Source organism: Sordaria macrospora, chromosome 5 (assembly GCF_033870435.1).
Source record: "Sordaria macrospora chromosome 5, complete sequence".
Taxonomy (NCBI): domain Eukaryota; kingdom Fungi; phylum Ascomycota; class Sordariomycetes; order Sordariales; family Sordariaceae; genus Sordaria; species Sordaria macrospora.
In genome coordinates, this window is record NC_089375.1 from 3402419 (window position 1) to 3422699 (window position 20281).

The 20281-nt window shown below is 50.8% G+C and overlaps 2 protein-coding genes across 2 annotated transcripts; both read left to right on the top strand.

Annotated features, from left to right (window-relative positions):
- The first annotated feature begins 131 nt into the window (after positions 1-131).
- Positions 132-3593, top strand: SMAC4_02498 (uncharacterized protein). The gene is made up of 4 exons (XM_003350781.2): positions 132-697; positions 817-1196; positions 1266-1664; positions 1734-3593. Exons 1-4 carry the CDS (start codon positions 496-498, stop codon positions 3297-3299), a joined length of 2547 nt encoding a protein of 848 aa, XP_003350829.1. The 5' UTR covers positions 132-495; the 3' UTR covers positions 3300-3593.
- Positions 3594-7145: 3552 nt separating this feature from the next.
- Positions 7146-10693, top strand: SMAC4_02499 (uncharacterized protein; the record flags this gene model as incomplete). The annotated part of the gene is made up of 4 exons (XM_066089785.1): positions 7146-7990; positions 8075-9332; positions 9396-10464; positions 10526-10693. 3 exons carry the CDS (start codon positions 7146-7148, stop codon positions 9885-9887), a joined length of 2595 nt encoding a protein of 864 aa, XP_065947267.1. The 3' UTR covers positions 9888-10464; positions 10526-10693.
- Between the last annotated feature and the right edge of the window lie 9588 nt (positions 10694-20281).

Genomic DNA, 20281 nt, shown 5'->3' on the forward strand with positions numbered 1-20281 from the left:
AAGAAAGCACAGACCACCTCAATCGATAACAGCTGTAGCAACGTCAGTGGGGGGCATTCGATACGTCCACCGTCTCTCCGCGCCCCGACTTTCACTTCCCGCGTTGACTTGACCACCAAGCCTGGGTGCCCTGCTTCCGTGGCGCAACTCCTACCGCTTGAACTGAACCCCTAACAGCAATTACCTGGTCCGGATTTATGTCACTTCTTTTCTTCAGGAGAAGGAACAGTCCAGCCAACTAAAGAAGCAACGTCACCTTTCTTCGCATTCCACCTGCTCTCAACTCTACACCGAGTCCTGACCTGCTCTGCCCTGAATCGTCATCCTCGACCGCAGTGCGCTTCAGTTCGACTTCGACCGACATCTTGGATAAACCGAATGCCCGCCATACGCTGACGTTATAGCCTTGCCCGAACATTCAACCCGCCGCTCTAGGTTGTTAACCTACGCTCAGACCCGACACCGCTCGCCGCATGCTACGCTCGATCCGCACCAATGGATAATGGGGGCTTCGATGGCGGCTTCGGTGCCAGCGGCGGAGACGAAGGAGGTTTTGGAAGCGACGGAGGAGCATATGAACCACAACAGAAGAAGAAGCAGGAGTTGCCCCCCGATTTACCGCGCTCCCTCGATGACAGGAGACATGCTCCTACCGAACACTTGGTAACAGAGACGGAGATGTATGATGGATGGCAAGGTCCGTTGCCCCATGTCTGAATGTCTTATGGAACCCTGGCTTGGTGGCGCATTGTCCCATCATTCCTCGCTTCACGTCTCGGACTGCCCAGGCCTGTAACTGACTCCGTCTCCCATCAGGACAATCGCAGTTCTTGACATCACCCATACCGGCCAAGCCTTTGAGCTTCAGCAACCTTCACCTCAACGACCCTCAGTTCGACGAGGACATAACCAAGGGAGGCGGGACCGACAGCGAGACTAGACTAATGGAAATGCTGGCTGCGCAGGCCGCGCATTCGGCCAGCGCAATCTTTGAGGATGAGAACCTGATCGCCAATGACGACAAGATCCCGCAGGACGAAAAGAAAGATGTCCTGCAGAGAGCCTTTATCATGGCTGCCAGCAATGGCAATGTCGAGTCCGTTCGCAAAATCCTCGACGGGCCATGCAGACAATATGTGGATATCAATGCGCCAGATGAAGAAGGGACGCCGGCCCTCATCTACGCAAGCTGTTTTGTAAGTTGGCGCCGGTCACTATGGAACCGATCACATGGGGTTTGCTTTACTAACAGAACTATGGAACAGGGACACGAGGCCGTAGTACAAGTCCTTATCGACGCCGGAGCTGATGTTGACAAGCAAGACCGCAATCAATGGAGTGCACTTATGTGGGCCATGACCAATCGACACAAGGGCATTGCAAAGTTACTACTCGACAACGGCGCCTCTCCCGAAAAGAAGACCTCTACAGGTCGAACTGCCTTCGATTTTGTTGCCCCAGACAGTGACATGTCTTTCTATCTCCACGACAGCGGATATGGCATTGGTACGGCCGGTGCCGACGACTTTTACAACCCTGGCTTCTCTCAAGACAAGTTCGAGGAAGAGTTGGCTGAGAACGAGATGCGCAGGAGAATGATGATGGAGAGTGCTCGTGATCTGGAAGTTGATCTAGGAAACGTGGGCATGGATGACCAACCCGAGGTTCGCACTCCCCTCTACCCGGGATTCCCTTCCCGCTCACACCGTGTTGCTATGCTGACTATGCGCTAGCCTGTTGACGAATTTGAGGAAGAGCAGCAAGAGTTCGACTGGGCGAGGTGTCTCCACGACCAAATGTTTGTTTTCCAGGAGAGCGAACTGGACAGCATCCTGGACATCGTCATCACCAACATGACCCCGCAACGATCACCATCACAAAAACCCGTACCCGCGAACATGATCTTCCTGGGGGCTCGATATGCGCATTACCATGCCAGCCGTGAATTGTTAGCAAAGCTACTGATCACTGCCATGGACAAAATTAACAATGTCGTGGAGAGATATCAGTGGGATATGACAATCCTGGCTTTTTGGGTTTCCAACGCAACCCTGCTGCTACATTACCTGAAGAAGGACGCCGGCTTGGTAGAAGCCACTACCGAATTTCAAGCGCAGCTTGCAGAGTTGATCAACGAGATATTCATTCTTATTGTCCGGGATGCCGAGAGACGTTTGGACAAGGTGCTGGATGCCGGCATGCTAGACCATGAAACAATTCCCGGCTTCGAAAACATTGAGTTCCAAGGGGAGTGGACGATCTTCAAGCGCAAGAAGGAGGTGAAGGAACCGCCCATGGAGAAGCGCTTCAGGCCACCGTCCCCCAAGCAGAGGGCGAAGCCGTCTCCGCGGAACGTCACATCACTACTTTCCTCTACGCTTTTTGTCCTGGACCTTTACGACGTTCACTCAGTCATCACGGCACAGGTCATCTCACAACTAATATACTGGCTCGGCGCCGAACTTTTCAACCGCATAATGTCCAGTCGCAAGTACTTGGCGCGGACCAAGGCTATGCAGATCCGCATGAACATCTCGGCCCTGGAGGATTGGGCTAGAACCAACAACCGACAACCTGAGCACTATGAAGGCGGCGAGATGAAGTCGAGCGGGGAGACCACCATGGAGGCAGCGCGCCGCCACCTCGCCCCCGTCATCCAGCTCCTGCAATGGTTGCAGGTACTTTCGTCGCTGGGCGCCGACGACCTCGAGGCGCTCGTCGGTACTCTCCAACAGCTCAAGGCACTGAGCCCCCAGCAGCTGATCCATGCCGCGACGCACTACCGCTCCGAGGTCGGCGAAAAGGGCCTCCCCAAGAGCGCCATGAAGTATTTGACGGCCCTGCAGGCCATGCGCAAGGAGCGCAAGCGTGAGTCACAGATGTCGCAGTTGTCAGTCACATCGCCCATCAAGGAGCGGGGCGGTGATGGCAGCATCAGCACGCCCGTGACGCCCATCAGCCGGTCCATCAACGGCAGTCCCTGGGCGTCCACTCCGGGCGGCGCCACGACGTCATCCGAGGGTCCTGGAGGCGGCGAAGACGGTGAGGACGACGACGAGGACGCGCCGGCTAACTTGCTCCTCGATCCGGCCTTCATGCTCCCCTTTACCCTGCCCAGCATGACAGACATGCTGGTTAGCTACGGGGCCGGGTTTGGCGGAGTGAACAGGGAGAGGGAACGCAAGTACATACCGAGTATCCCGCCCGAGTTTCTGGATAAGTTTGAGGCGGCGAATAGTGGAGGGAGGAAAGGACCGCCGCTGTTTGGGGAGAAGGATTGGGAGAATGAGGAGGTTTAGATTCAAGGTGCAAGCGGCACGAACACACCTGTGATGAGTAGGGTTGCAGCAATTACGAATGAAGTTTTAATAAGAATCCTTATCTTTTTTGAATGCACTTGGGGTTTGGTTTGGCTGGTTTGACTGAGTAGCATACATCGATAAGGTCTCTAGAGATGCCTAACAACTGCTTGGCTGGAGGTGTAGGCTTGGGGCCGGAAGGAGTGAGAGCGGCTGACAGGTAACAGAATTGCCTCTTGTATAGCGAGAAATGAGAAAGTGTAATGATCTTTATTGTTCGTTGGTCTAAGAAATTTGCAATCTAAGGAGCGAAGCGAGATGCAACAGACAGTAACCATAGGTATTTATGGGGGGCACGAGAGGTACAAATTCGACTCGCACCTCGACACGTCGCCATGTTGCGCATCATATGTACGTGTTCATCACTTTCTTCAACGTGACATAGATGTACCTGATCACGATCGGTTTACAACCTTAAACTTGATAGGAATAAATACAGGTATTGTGCAACACCTCTTTTGTTCTTCTTATTTCCTCGGGTAATCTTATCTTGAACTAGCCGAAGATACAAGCGCAAAGTTAGAGAACAAAAGATAATACCAGTCTTGTCAATATGGAAGGCAGCCAGGCAAGCTCTGTGCCGCGCCGGCCGCTTGGATCATCCGTCCCGCCGTCCGTTGGGATCGGATGCAAGCTCTTATGCAAGGGGCAGGAGCATGTTGGTTGGTTGACGGGTAAGTAGGTAGCACGACGAACGGAAAGCTTTCTGTGTGAAATGAGGGGAGGGGTACTAGGCCTGCTAGGGAGGGGAGAGGTAATATGGACGGGAAGTGGTTTTTACTCTCATAATGCCGATACCCTCACAAGTCCAAGGTTCTGTTTATTTTTTTTGGCTCTGAGCTGGATAACCCGACTCTCTGATGGTTGGCTTGGGGCAAGTAAATGCCTTGGAAGTCTGAAACGTGATAACTGCCAGTAGCCGACGGAAGCCGGTCGAGTTGGGAACGTTCTTGGCCATAGCCGGAGCCGGAGCCGGAGCCGGAGCCGAGGATGTTTTTGACAACGTACATACTAGGCATTTGTAAGACGAACCTTGTCATTCAATAGTTACCCGTTTGTCCAATGATGCATGGAATTCCCTCCTACATACGATCGCGACCACCAGTAGAATAGAATGGACAGACTGTTACACTTGGTGTACCGTGAGTTCATCGGATTGAAGGCCGTTTGATCAAGCTGAGAGGCGCCCCCTCAAGTTGCGTGGTAGCAGCTAGGCAGATAACTTGTTATGATACTACCTCGGAAGTTGGCCTGGCTGATGGATGAAACTTGGAACATTGGCGGATTACCGCTTCTAGACCGCCAGTTTTAACGGTTTCTTACATTAGCAGAGACATGAGAACGTGAATAAGATATTGGCTACCTTTACATTTGGGACTTCAAGTGGCACAGAGACTCCTTGTTGTATAGAATGTGGTTGTCAATCAATCGGTTAGCTGGATAAATTGTGTTTGTGTGTTGTCACACATATGTGTTGGCGTTGGATGCTCGGTAAGTGTCTCCTTTGTATCGGCGACAACGTTACCTTGTTGAATGGGTGTAATTTGCAACGTGAGGCCGGGCGAGCATATAAGTTACCGGCTTCCTTGCCTTTTCGTTCTCCAGAGCACGGCGCGACGCCGAACCCATTCAGCTTTGATCAAGTGTAATAGGTAGGCGACATGTGTTGGACTAGTTCGGCTGGTGATGAGCTTCTGAGATGTTGATCGTCCAAAGTGTCTCAGTCGGGACCTCGTCACTGCTCTAGCGACACTCGCCCTGATCATTTGTGATTAGAGGGTAGTATTCTCGCCGGCCCGCGCCCGCAGTCCCTCATTACCTGCAGGCACATGCCCATCCCGTTAGATAGCGTATGTAGTGTACATACAAGTTGGGGCCATGGCGTTGTGGGCGTCGTGGGAATCGTGGGCAAGGTACCGAGCAAACAATCGGCCCAACCACAATAAGGGCTGCCAACAGGAGCTGGCAAAGAGTGGCGGCGACATAATCCCCCACAACCGCCATGGCCGCCATCAAGACTGCATAGTGGGAAATTGTGGAGGTGGAATACTTTCGCGAGTACCGGAAAAGGGAGCAAGATGATGCTAGAGGCTTTCGAAATCGCTGCTCGCGCATTGGTGCGACTTTTCGACTGTACTAAGCCAAGTACTTCCTTCCACTTGGGTTGGAGGGTCGCGTGAGTCCGGTGAGAACCCTGAACCACAGGAAGGAAATTCGATCTGGAAAGGGAAGGGAGCTTTACTCCCACTTGGAATACATCAGTCACTGTCGCTCCCGTTCTTCCTGCCCTCAAACTGGGATGGCTCTTAAAGAACTCAAGATGGTATTCCCCAGCCATTCACCTTAAACTTCCCCTCCGCTCGTCATACCCTCAAGTTTCAAGGCCTGCTGCAAGCCAGCAACCCCATCCGAGGATTATCGTTAGTCTTGCTATTTTCAACATCACCTCAGCCTCGGACTCTGCACAATCAGAGCCTGCCCTTAACCTGACGCCTTCCCGGATTTATACGCATCTCCCACGCCGCCTCCTGGATGATATCCTGTTTTCTGCTGTCAGCGACCTTACTCTTGGTTTCTGCCTCCTCCGTGCAGGAACTCTGGGCCTCGACTACCTACCTTACCTAGGTACTCAACGTCAGACACACAAGTGCCACAGACCGCAGCACGGTAACACCATACCCGGACCATCATTATTACCTACTCCCACCATAGAGGTAGCAGCCATAGCCACTGCTATAGCCATCAGCTGCCACGCTCTGAGGGCGGCCCCAGCGCGGGAAAGAGCAGCAAACAAGCGGCCAGCCCGGTATCCAACAACCCGGCATGATTAACCCTATTCTCGTATACCCCGACCCTCCCATCGCTCCTCACTCGCCGCGTGCCTCACACATGGCACCCTTGAAGACGGCAAGTGTGCGCCACAGGCCAAGTGTGAGGTTGAGAACTCGGCGGCTGTCCTCGTTTAGACAAGACCACCCCGATCTGGCCGGCATCCGTTATGAACAGACAAAACAGGCCGAACCGCCCATTCCGCTCCCTCCACCACCCCATCGTTGTGTCTCGATCCGTCCGCGTTCCTCGGTCACTCCCATCGTTGTTGTCCGTCCAGCAATCCCTCCACCGCCCGAAGACCATCCCCTCTTCCGACTAGAGCCTCATCTCCGCCCCCGCCCGCAGACCGTCAGCATCATTAGCGACATCGAGTCGAAGCGAGATTCGTGCGCGCCGACTTCATCGTCTATCACACTCCAGGACGACATTGACAGTGATAACCTCGGCGACGGCAGTTTGTCTGATATAAAGAACACCGAGAAGGCGTTCGATACCCCCTCCTCAGGCATCGCGATTGACGTCAAGGATCGCGACGACGACGCCCACGGCGTACATCAGCCGGAAATAGAAACGCCAGGGATCACCGACGACAAGCTGTGTATTCCTTCAGCAGCCTCGAGGGCGTTGGCCCCAGCCCCGATACCGTCGCCATCACGGTCGTTGAAGAAGGCGTCAAAGAGGAGCAGCCTCAGCGCATCGATAGTTGGCAAGACATTCAGCATTAGGGCAACTGTCCGGTCGAAGTCGATGATGGAGACAAGGAAGATCAGGACGCGCAAAAAGACCCTTGGATCCCTTGGTTCGGTTGGTGGAGAGGACGACAGGGACAAGGTTGCATTTCCCGAAGCGGATGGATCCTCCAGGGAGTCCAGGGCCTCATCTAGCACGCTGACCCCCGGCAGTACCCCTTACGCTAGAGCATCTGCCAGTGCGTCTACCGCAGACAAAGCCGCCATGCGGGGCTCGCTTGGTTCATCCAAATCACCCAAGGCGCTGCGAACTCCCCCACGCCTGCAGCGCCGTAGCGTTGGCTCATCAACCGGCAGCTCCTTGGCCGTCACCGTCGGCGCTAGCAGGCCGGACAAGGGGCTAGAGGGACCTTGGGGGCTCCTGGAGCCAGACAACCAGCCCTCCCAGGCTCTCATTGCTTCCATTGCTTCTTCTAGTTCCCCTGCCCAGACCTGTCTTGGAGCTGACAATGTCAACGGCCCCTTCAGCCCAATTAACACGCTCATCTCCCAGGACCGTATTGCAGTCGACTTTGGCAGCCTATCCTTTTCCAACCGCGGCAGTATCATGTTTGGGGGGCATACTCCGGTCGACAACACGCAACGAGACGACGGCGAGCTGGCAGACGCAGCACAGGAACCACAGGGAACCGAAGCCCCTACACCTCCTACCAGCACGGCGCATGTAGCAGCTCCCACAACACCACCACCCGCAGTACCTGTAGAAGCAGCAGCGCAGCCCCTGGACAACTTGGACCACGAGACGGAGAAGGAAAGGGAAACGGAAAGGGAGAAAGAGATAGCCAGCTCCACCAGGTCATCGCGCCTCAGTGACGCCTCTGGACTGGCACGCCCGTCCATCACCATCAATGAGGATCCAGCGTCGCCCTCCGCCCCGCTGCCCAGTATCCGCGTTATGCCCATGGACGTAGAGAGGGAATCACAAAAGGTGAGATCGCTCTATGAATCCAGCGATGGTGATCGCTTCAATTGGCAAGATGGCGGGCGGCGCGTCTCGTTCGCTGGCGATCTTCCGCCTCTACCTTCAGAGGAAGACCCATCAGATGTTGTGTACGGCTTTCCTTTTGAACCAAGACACACACCTCACCATGCGCTGGCCACCCTGCTAACTCGCTCCTCTTCTCAACTACCTAGAGACTCTCCTCGATTAGATGTTCCGAGCTCGAGCGACTGGGCCGCGAGCCCCATTGCGCCCTCACCACCCGCAGCCCCATGGGCCAGTTCTTCGTCGTTACGGGATGATGCCGCGAGCTATCACCGACCTGGTACTAGGAGATGGGGCGAGCACGAACGCGCGGGCGGGCTAGAAAATTGGGAGAATCTGGACGGACTTGAAGTTGACCGATACGGCTTCATCAAGGAGAGGCCAGCAAGGCCAGAAACCAGCTACAGGCCAGAAACGAGTAGGACAGTCAGGCCAGGATCAAGGTCAAGACACTTTTCACCTAGGAGAAGGAACGTGTTGACGAAACGGCCCGGTTCGGCTTATTCCTCCTCTCCCCTTGGCCGAGGCCTTGTTGGACGCCCGCCGAGCAGAAAGGTGTCCGCGCGATCCCTACATACCTTTACCTCGGAATATTCAAACGTATCACGAAGATCTACGCGATCGTCTTTTCGGTCCATCACCAACCACCTACCTCCAAATCGGGACCGACGATGGATGGACGAAGCTGGGGATATGCTGGCGTTTCCGGCGGGTGGTTTAACCGATATCCTGGAGTACGCAGCTAGGGTGGCGGGAAAAAAAAGCACCGAAGCCCTGAAGAAGAAAGAATTGGAACGGTCCGAGAAATGGAGGAAAATGGCAAAGGTCGTCCAGAGGTTCCCATTGGAAGACGGCGGTGAGGGCGAAGGCCAAGGCCTAGGTCAAGGCATGAATTTTGAATTCGACACGAAAAACCCGAAGCTTATCGAACGCACTTGGAAAGGAATTCCCGACTGCTGGCGCTCTGCAGCCTGGTTCTCCTTCCTTGCGACAAGTGCAAAGAATGCGAATAGTACTGAAACGGATGAAGTGCTCATCGCGGCATTTAAGAGGTTTCAGGATATCAGTTCACCCGACGACGTCCAGATTGATCTTGATGTACCCAGGACGGTCAATGGTCACATCATGTTTCGAAAACGATATAGTGGAGGCCAGCGTCTACTCTTCCGCGTTTTACACGCCATCTCGTTGTATTTCCCTGATACAGGTTATGTTCAGGGAATGGCCCCCCTGGCAGCCACCTTACTGTGCTATTATGATGAGGAGAGGTGTTTTATCATGATGGTTCGCCTTTGGAGGTATCGGGGGCTTTCGAGGCTGTATTCGCCAAATTTCGAAGGGCTTCTTTCCACCTTGGACGACTTTGAGAAACATTGGCTTGCGGGGAAGGACGTTGCTTCCAAACTTGTAAGTCACCAGCACCAGAAAAATGTGTCTTTTGCGCTGTACTAACGCATGATTGTCTCACAGACTGAATTAGCTATTGACCCCACGGCGTATGGGACAAGGTGGTATCTCACACTCTTCAACCTATCAATACCATTTGCCGCCCAACTTCGTGTATGGGATATCTTTATGCTTCTGGGAGAGTGCCCACCTGAAGGGGAATTAGGCCCTCAAGTTTCCGGAAGAGGCTCAGCAGAGGTTACACCACAGTTACAACACGCTGACACCCAGCAAACATCCAAAACTTCCAAGGAGAGAAGCTTTCTGGCGAAGCTGAGCGAGCGTAGGAGTAAACGACATCTAAACCAAACAGCTGCAGAAGTACCGCAAGGTTTGGACATCCTCCACGCTACGAGTGCGGCGCTGATTCACGCCTTGAGAGACGTCTTGCTGGATGCGGATTTCGAGAATGCGATGAAAACACTTACGTCATGGATACCGGTTAAGGATGAGGACCTACTAATGAAGGTGGCAAGGACAGAGTGGAGGGCACATCAGAAGAAGAGGGACAAATGAGCGGACGGACGGATAAAAAGAACCGCGACCGGCTTGCCTTCAGATACGAACGTGTTTGGGTTCTGAATTTGGATCGGGTATGGGTGATGTTGTTTTTTGCGTTGTTTTCTTTCCTTTCCTCTGGCTCTGCTGTTTTACCCTTGGCTCAGCTTCGATGTTGTTCTCTTTGCGATTCCGAGTAGATACCCTTCGTTGTTCGTTGTTCGTTTTTCGGCTTACTTTCTTTTTTCTGGATACCGGTTTTCGTCTTTCCGGTTTGGTTGAAACCGGACCGCAAGTATACTTAGACTCATTTCTAATCCGGCTCGAGTTCATTGATCCTGTTTTAGTCTGGATCGAGAGCTATACGGGACTGTCTTTCTTCATTCTCTATCGTCATACGTCTTTCTAATATTTGTTCCCTACTGCTGCTGGTCTCAGGTGTTGGCTCCCCTTCGCCATTGCTTGTTCTGTTTTCTTTTGAATACGTCGTCTTTTGCTCTAGACAATCCCTGGAAATCAGACGATAACGACATGAAAAATAATGCCAGTAAGGAGTGCAACAAGGTCCACTCTTCTCTGGGTTCAACAACTATGAGTACGTCTCGGGCCTGTCCTCCAAAACTTCTGCAATGATCACATGCTCACTAGTAAAATAGAGCACTACATTGTGTTTTATGTGCGTTCTATGAAACCAACAGAACACGATTTACCAGTTAAGCCCCTATCGGGGGCTGCCAATCTTCAAGATAGGGGCCAATTCTTGATGAACGGCTCTTTGACGGCCAATTTTCCAAGGCTTAGCAAAGTCTGCCGTTGTAGCACATGATCTGTTGGTACTCACCAAACGAAGCCAATGAAGTGACTTAAGTTACACAGAGACTTCATCGAATGACATCCGTCTGATAGGCCTCGAGGTCTGCATAAAACGATCCTTATATTTACATCAAGTCCTTGATGCCCCCATCAAGTTTCCAACAGCATACACATTGTGACGTCGGTATAGACAATGCGTGGGCTCGAACATATTGGTTTGATAAAACGCCGCTCCCTTGCATTGGATCTAGAAATTTCCTATGCTATCCCCGTTCACCAGATCAGACAGAGCATTTGATAGTTGTCCTCATGACAACATCGACTGCGCAGGCAAGTAGTATTGTATAGAGGTAGACTCGGTCAACATGGAGAAGAGAAATGACACCAAGGGAGGATTATACGAACGGCATAGCTAATTGGATATTCTTATTCGAAACACCGGGAAGTGGTTCCATACCAATTTTCTTTGAGCCGTCTTCATATTTCTTTGTTGACTTCCCCTGGGATCAAACTCGGGGTTTGGGGGAGCTAGGCACCTGTTAAAAAACTCTCATGTTACCTAATTACCTCAAGCTCGTGACAAAATGAGGAGCTTTCTCACGAAGATTTTTACTTCTTGCTAAATTACAGTCCGTCGCAGTGACACAGTATACTACATCGTCGAAGTTTCGAAAGTTTCGAAGAAATGGCAGCGGTATCCGTCACAGTCATCACGACACTCACTTCCGCCCCAGGCCTTCTGCCAAGATACCTTACAGCCGACAATAGCATCAATCAACCAGTTACCACTACCACAATTGCCCCTTCTTTCCATTACATCCACCAGAACCAAAACCGCCATCATCTTCACCCTCTGCTATGGAAACGCTCCACCAGTATTTCTCTTCCCACCTCCTCAAAAGATGACGACAACGATGATGACGACGACGATGATGGCGACGACGGCTGGAAATACGTACTTAGCCTCTACGCCTGCGGCTACCGTTCCAGCGACTACGAAGACGCTATCCAGCCACCTCCAGGTCAAATATGCGTGTTGGACCTGCGAGATGGGTTGTACGGGTTTTGCAAAGATCCTGCAGAGAAACACCACGGGAAGTTGAACTTGAAGAGGGACTGCGGCGGGTGGAGGGGAGGGTGTGTAGATGAGTTTGGGTGTAAGCCTGATGATGGCTCTGGGTGTAAGGGGGGTGCTGGGGATTCTGGGGGGTCTGCTGGGCCTGGGGGGTGTGGTGTTGTGGGAGAAGAGAGAGGGAGGAAGAGGTTTGAGGGGGTTGAGACTTGGTTAGTACCTTTCTTGTTTTCTTTTTTTCATATCTCCAAAGGGGGTGGTTGTATTGGTGGGAAGAACCGTTTTCGAGATGAAAAGAAAAGAAGATGGAAGGAAAGAACGACACTGCCTGCTTTTGGAAGGAATGAGTTATCGCAGCTGTTTATCAACCAACCAACGTCATAATCAGAAGGCATCGTCGCCGGGCACTCCTGCCTCCTTTGTGATGACGAGAAGATTAACAGCCAAAATTTGACAGCACAGGAAACAACCCCTACTGCGCCATCTCAGAGCTTCGCTTCAGCACCTCGGCCGACGCTCAAGTCTACCGCCGCTTCGGCTGCAACGCCTACCCGACCACCATCGACTGCCTCATCACTCCACATACGGTTCCTCCGCTTGTGACTGTCACTGCTACCAGTAGCGTTGGAAAGGAGGGAGGAGGCGGAGGAGAAACAGAAAGAGAAGATCCTTCATCTGAGCAGCAAGAGCAACAGAATAGTAGGATTGGGAGCATTATTGAAGGTGTGATTGGTGGGATTGCGTTGATTTGTTTGACGCTGTTGATGGTGAGGTGTATGGATGCTAGGAATACGAAGAAGAAGCAGAGAAAGTGCGAAGGGGGAGAGAAGCGAGAGATCGAGGCTGTCCGAACAAAAAGTAAAGAGAGACAGCAAGATCAGACAGGAGAGCAATGTGAATGGAAAAAATGGCTCGGCTGCTACCACCTCTTGTCTCTTTTACCACCAGCACTCAGCGGACACAAGCCCTTCGCCCACCATAACGACCGACCGGGACACTCGGAAACAGTTCGGCAACAAAACCCATGCCAACGACAACCAGGATGAGGTTAACCAGGATGAGGTTGGGGCAGAATTTCTTTGTCTATGCCACCACCATCACCATGGTCATTCACGCCTTCTTCTCATCTATCGTCACCGGCAGCAACAATAACAACAAAGACAACGGCAAGATCAAGAACCACGTTCAGATTCTTCAGTCCATGGGCAAAACGAAAACCTTCTCCTCTCCACAGCCACCTCGCCGAGTTGCCAGAGGAGTGTTTCACCCCAGCCGCTATTTCGGGCTGCAAGAATCTGACACCAACAGGACGATGACTATTAGTAGGGAGCCATCAACAGGGAGGGGCTGACGGATTGTTGTTGTGTGAGTTGCCTGCTGAGGTACCCAGGATTCATTCTCGAATAAACCACCCAAGCCATGAAGTGAACGATATCGTCGGTTCTGATAAGAAAAAGGGAATGAGAGAGACACTCCCAGAGAAGGAGCCGCCTTATACATCCAATGGCGATGAAGATGACCAAGTCGATGGATACGACGATAATGTGACAGCCAGCTCCCTATGCCCGAGTCGGGAAAGTGGACCGCTGGGAAACCTAGAAGTAATAGAGAAGGGCAAAGACTCGGAGGGGAGCGCGGGGAAGTGGTTTTAATGGTTATGGTAATGGCTTGAAGGAGGCCGTGGGAGATACCCTTGTAGATCAATTCAACTAGTTGCTTTTCTTTGAGTCGATCTTTGTGAGCTCTTTTCCCTCTACCTGTTATGATCTTCTCTTTTCCTGTAATTACCTGGGTATTGTGTAAGTTCCTTCCACTCCCAACTTTCACTTTATGCCTCCATTCACTCCTTCTTCATTTCCCCTTCAGCATCCGGTCTTATCCTTCCACCCCGCACAGCAAATTTTTTGACGCAGGTCTCAATGCTCCTGCCAACCTGGGTGTAATATCTGCTCTTTCCTGCCTAGAACTTGAATGCAGAGACGAGGGAAGGAGCTATCGATGGCAAACAACTTGGTGTGTCAATTCTTCTGTAAAAAGGAAGGTGCGACGGGTGTAGTCCGAGGTGAGAGAAACTGTGACCGAGTGACTGAGCTTGCCGAGGCGATGTAAGGCATGGGTAGCCAGAGTTAATGGTGTGGTTAGAGAAGCACTTTTACTTAGCCTCCTTCTCTCATGGCCACCGCCACAAACTAGATCACGTAGAACACTCAACCATATAATGGTTTCCTGCAGCCCGGCGAGTAAAATTAACACTCATTTCTTCAAGATCTTGACCGAATCTACCATCTTGAGTTTTGCCCATGTCCTTTGCCCTAGACCAAAGTATGATATGATTACCTATCAATTGCATCTTACTTACACACGTGCCTCCAAGAACAAGCCAGGGGGCCAAGGAGGAGCAAACTTGTATCCCACCGGGTTGTATCGCTACAAGAGCCGGTTCGGTCCAATGTAACTCCGGTCCCCCCCAAACCTGCCTCTACAACAAGGCAACCTGGTAGCCTGGGGCATAACAAGCGGTCCTAATAAGCTTGTAACGCAAAACCCGGGGGAAGTGGTAGACGGGATGGGTTGCTGCGGTGATTGCCCGCATATCATGCACTAGCGAGCACACAATCCGTCTGTGAAGTGTGGTGAGGTTACACCGGTGACTTAAGGGAAACAGACCCGGCGTCTCGCGCCCTCCTGTGCCTCGTAGATCCATCCCATATCCCATCCACCCATCCATCCATTCTGCTGCTTGCTCTTTCCCCGGAGCATAGAAACGTATACCGGGTATGCAAAGGTCGAGACTGAATCCAGCTCTGTGGCTTTGGGTATATGTCTGTGGTGTTAAGCAATGTTCAAAACGGCCGCGCAACCTTTTGAGTGGCTGCTCTCCGGACAATGGGGTTTATTGGCCGGTTATTTTTCTTTCTTGTCGTTCGATAACGGGATATGGTGATGCTTCCCGCATTCCTGGTTACCGTAAGCAAAGCTCGTCAAAGTGCGATGTCGGTGAAGGAAATGGGTAATATACAATGACTACCTTGTCTGCGCGTCTTGCGGTAAAACAGCCTCGGTGGCTTGACCTGCTGCGTGCTTTCCAGCAAGCAACCGTGCTGATTGCTACCACGACAACCACAACACGAGATGCGTTTCCAATCCCGGTATGTAGCATACACTTTACTGTCTTTCAGATCCCGCGACTACAGCTCTATTCCGCTTAGCCTGCCTCCCAGTCGCCGATTTTCCTTGTTTCAGTGGGTTCAAGTTGTACCACAAACAATCCCGCCCACATCACCGGAGGTCCGATCGATCTTTGTCTCTTCTTGTTGTTGCTTTGCACATTGACCGACTCTGAGAGGAAAATGAAGCAACTCATAGGTTCAAAAATGGACAACCGTAAGATGCCATTTGCGAGCATTGCGGCCAATCGAACGGCTTCCCAGAGCTAACCTGCATCATAATGAGCACATCAGTATTTACCAAATCCCATTCTTCACCCTAAAACAGTGGTGAATAGAGTCATGTGCTACAGTAGGGTACGCATGCCCAAGATAAGGATATCCAAAAATCCCGGACACCGCAGTGAAGCCCATATCGCGTTTCTGGCAACCCCGTGAGCCTCACAGAGTCAATAGCATCGCCTGATCATATCCAGCAATGCATTCCTTCGGCTGAGAACATGCCAAAAGCGGTGTACATAAGAAGTAATCTGCCGCTCGTGGGGCCTTGCCTGCTGGATAAGACACCATCAACACGCCTCCGCAGTTCCAGAGGATTTCGTTCAACCCATTTTATCACTGTAACAGCTCGTACCTCGTCTCCGAATATCGTCGCTGGCAAGAGCGTGTTGGCAATGATTGTCCAAGGGATAAGGGCATGCATTTCTAGCAGTTGCTGCTATGTAACCCAACCTTCACGCGTAGATGACCCTAAACACGCAAGTCTAGGTATCCAGCACCCAATGAAACGGTTGACGTGAAGCGTAAATATCCGTGGCGTATCCCGGAGGGGCATGATACTTTGTGATCATAGGACAATAGCCCAAATATGACCGAATTGTCGAGGCATTCGTAAGACGGCCAAGCCACGCCACTCTCGTGCTTCCACCCACCGAATTGAAGCTGTAGTCCAATCGGTTTTTATGATGGTCTGATACCCGTGCTGTCATGTCCCAGTGCCGGAATCCCGTTGTCATCATCCAACCTGATCCGGCTCGTGTATCTTTGCTTCCTACCGGGACGCCGGTTGGAGTAACTATCATGGTAGCTCTGAATGCAGCGCTTGGGTATACATTGAATGGATAGGCTCCTCGGGAATCCAGACCATGGCAGATGAAGTGATCAAGCAGCCAATACACTAACGAGGAGCTGGCTGAGCGCAGAGTGACGCTACGCCTCAAAGTTTCTGAAAAGAACAATACGATTGACTCTCTGAAGGAGGTGCCCCGCACAAAACTTCCCTCCCTGTCTCCTTTGCAAAGGCCACTTGTGAGCTTCAAAGGACCATGGGAGCACATGGCTAGAGCAACCGCACAGTGTTGCATTGACTGGAATGCGCTTCCTTTGCAACGGCGGGACGAGATAGGAAGCTGTGTGGTTTCAGATTGTCTTGGTATCAAAAAGCATCGGCCTCAAACACCCAAACAAGGACCTTTCACTTGCCATGCAGGCGCCACATCGGCATGGGATGGCATCCACCATTAAGTTCCCACGATGGACGCCAGTAGGCGTCGGCGCTTTGTTGACTCGGGTTCGAACATGTGAGACCTGAGCGCATTTATTTGCGGACAGATACCAGGCCCATCTTTCCAGCTCAGCTGGCTATAGTACGGCTCTTGAACCAAAACCATTTTTGGTGACTGGCTTCTGGGTCTGTACCAAATGACGAGATAAGTCCCAATGTGTCAAGAGCCTGGGTTTTGTAGTTGGGGTAACATGTCGTGCTGTCCTTTCTGGTTTCCCAAGAGGCGGAGTAGTCAACTGTCGCACCAAATGACATGAAGGCGGAGGAATCACCGATCCGAGCTAGCTATGGAAGACACTGCTGTATGCACGGATATTGCGTGTATGAGCTCGTGTGCTGGTTATCTCTTGGTCAACTTTGGCAATTCGTAAGCAGTAATAAGCCGTTGTGCGTTATTCATCAAGGCCGGGCACGAATCCATCGTGGTACTGCGTGCAGTCAAACGTCGCCCTCTGGACCTTGGTGGAAATATCAATCAGAGTCTTCAATGCACCGCTATTTTCTGTGCAGGAACCTGCGTTGAACTCTGATTCCCTTGTGTACAGGGATCGCACGCGTCGCCGTCCATATAACATTTACATTGCATATACGCATTGCGGACACGGCGGGAAAACGTGGTCGAGTTGACATGCCACCTGTGGTTGAGAGCTTCGCAGCCAGACAGTCGATCCTGGGTGACTATGTTTCGCCGTGAGCGAATGGGTGTTGCGTGTATCTTTCTGCATTTGGGATCCCCGTATCTTTGTCTCTCAAAACGACCAAAGACAGGTATAGAAAATCGGCCCAGCTCTACGTACCGGCCCGTGTCAGCATGCGCCGGAAAAGCGACACCAATTAGGATGAGGGAGCCTCTAACATACCATTGATATTCCCGAGGTACTGCTCTGCCTGGAGAGCACCAGGCAAGCTGTTGGAATCAAGACAGGTATCCTGCAGGATACAATCTACCCGTCGGTCCGATCCAGAAGCACATTAGTTTCGACTAGAGATGGAAACCAAATGCGAACAGGTTAATCTGAGCTGGCTCGCGGTCTCCAGCTCGTCGATATCCGATGATGGCGGCATGTGTCATGTGCTGGAGGAAGATGGCTCGTTGCGGCGAAAAGGAAAAGGACGTTTCCATGCATGACGGAAGTCGACAAATCCCGACGCTGGCAGAGTGTGGCTTGGCCACTTGATGAACTCTTTTTCTCGTTGCGAACGTGGTCGGGAGAGCGTGATAGATGAAATTCGGTTGCCCGAGACATTTGATGAGGTTAAGGTTAGTCGGGAGAAGATAACGTCGGAGTGTCTGCAGTGGGAAGTACCATAAGCCTGGATGTCTGGGGAACACAAGCACAAGGAGCATTGAGATGGAACCATGCCTGCCTGGTCTGAGGTCCGGGGGTGGACATTGCTGGACTTGTTGGAATTGGAAGCTCCGGCCTTGCTGCCGTGCCTGTGTCTCTGTTTCACCGCGGCCACTGTATCTCTTGTCCGAGTCTTTGTGCTCCAGTTGACGACATGGGCCCGGGGCCCGTGAAGCTTGTCTGCTTCTAGGGCACTGCAGCACGACTGAAAGCACAACTCAATCCTCCGCCATTGGATCATGCCCGAAGACTGCATGATGGGACGGACCTCGACCAGAGGTACTAGTAGGTGAACCCTCTTCAAGTTCCACTTGTCGCCGCAATCCCAATCTCAAGTGACCGACTGACCGACTCACCCCCTCGGGGCAGTCTTTCCTTCCTCGTGAGCCATAGCGGAGCAGTGCAGGTAGTGAGACCGGCGGGGTTGCAACTTCCATCATCATCATCATCATCTTCACCACTAGGCAGCAACTCGGGAGGCGATATCGGACAGGCGGTAGCGGCAGTGGCAGCAGCAGTAACAGTGGCAGCTTCCAGCTTTACTGTTCGAGGTAGTAGAAAAAGGGTCCGACTTGTCAATTCCGCCGCCGTGAAGTGAAGTGACTGCTGCGGCTTCCCAACGGAAGTTGAGCTGAGCTTGTTTCGACAGCCGCTCAGAGGGGCAGGCGGAGAGGGGGCAGACCGAGACCGCTCGGACCCGTTCGCAGTTGCACTTCCCGTTTCAACAACTTGGGGTTCTTTGGACTCACTACAACTGAACCGACGCAGGAGGAAGGTTTAACATCCATGTTGTCCTGTCGGCTCTCACAGCGGTGGGTGTTTCTTGCGGAAAGATTATTTCCGAGTCACATCACAAGATGCAGTGGTGAAAACGAGACACATCTGTGAGCCACCATGGCTCATGGCTCGAGCCTAAGACTCGGTAGCTGTTACTGCCATATGGCTGCCAACTGTACGCTTCCCTGTTCGGTGCTCTTCTTGGCGACTGGCGGCCCGTCGGCACATGCCCCCTGGCCGTCTGGCACTCCTAGCTCCGATTCAGCCCCGCAAATTATCATCGGACCCCTCCTCTTCTGGAAACCATTGTTATTATCTCAGTGCTCAGACCTACTTTCTTTTTTGGGCTGGGTGCGACATGTGGCCCGTGCGCACTTCGCGTGCAGTTAAGTGAATTGTGAAAGTTTCTAATATTTTTAGTTGTGATTTGTGTATGTGGTTCTTTTAGTGTATTTGTAAGTATTGATTGAGAATGTTTAAAAAAGAGGTCTGAGCCGTTGATGCGGAAAAGTCCCATTTGCTGTATAATTACTAAAAATCTATATAAAAATTCAGCTTTACTTCCAGATAGCGATACTACTATAAGATAAAATGATAAATGCAAATATGCTTAGAGGTAGTGAATTTTAATGCGGTTATTATGGTATAATTTGTTTTTTATTAATGTATTTGGAAGTGTAATTTTTGCTGTTAGGGGGGTGAAAATGATCATAAGTTAAAAATAGATTGTGAGTATGATACTTAATATTGGTACCTTTTTTTTCTAATATTTTGAAAAATTTTATGTATGATTTATAAAGCTTTTTTAAGCCTTGAATTCATTCATTTCTTTTTATATTGCGTTGCGTAGAGTGTTTTCTTCTTTGAATAATATTAGTATCATTTATAGTTATTAATATTATAACCGACGACGACGACTCTATTAATACTTAGCACATCCTGCGTGTGATATGTAATATTATTAGTGAAGGAAACTAGTTAAAATCCAGATAAGTTAAAGTAGTTATTAGGCTTGTTTGTTAGTAAAAGGATATGATATTGGTTGCGGCAATGAGTTACGATAAAAGTATTGTTTTATATGCTTTTTTAACGTTGTTTAATGAGATTACTATTTAGATTATACTTTTAACGAAGTTTGGCAATGTCATAGGGCTACCGCCCAGGCACTATGGCTCTGATCCACGACTAGAATTAATATGTGGCGCCGTAGCTGTATTGGTGCCGTCCACATTAAAACCTCGCTCCTACAGTAGAACCGCTTTTTAAATAGACTTTTCGTTCTTTATAGAGCTTCAATTAATTTATACAACCAATACCTGTATTAACTGTACTATTTCCATTACATCAGGTTCTATTAATTTAATAAACTTAATAGAAGAAAACTACTTCCTATTAGTGTAGTTGAACGTAGAAGGGTTATTAATTAATTTTGTTGCAACCGCTACCACTATAGAATAATAATAGTAAAACGTGTAGTAACTTACTCCTAAATTAGTAATTGTTTGATAATAGTTAGCCGTTTAGTAATAAGTTATAGCTGTTGCTACTAAGGAAGAAAAGATATAATAAGAATGTATCATAGTTAATAAGCGTGTTTTCACCTTTGAAATATTTACAAGCAACAACTTTCTTAGCACTGTAAAAACCGCGATTTATACACTAATTATAAG

Excerpts from the sequence above, each read along its gene's own strand:
- SMAC4_02498 (XM_003350781.2), top strand. The coding sequence starts at position 496 with ATGGATAATGGGGGCTTCGATGGCGGCTTCGGTGCCAGCGGCGGAGAC. Across the intron at positions 698-816 it reads GATGTATGATGGATGGCAAG|GACAATCGCAGTTCTTGACA; the intron begins GTCCGTTGCCCC and ends GTCTCCCATCAG. Across the intron at positions 1,197-1,265 it reads TCATCTACGCAAGCTGTTTT|GGACACGAGGCCGTAGTACA; the intron begins GTAAGTTGGCGC and ends ACTATGGAACAG.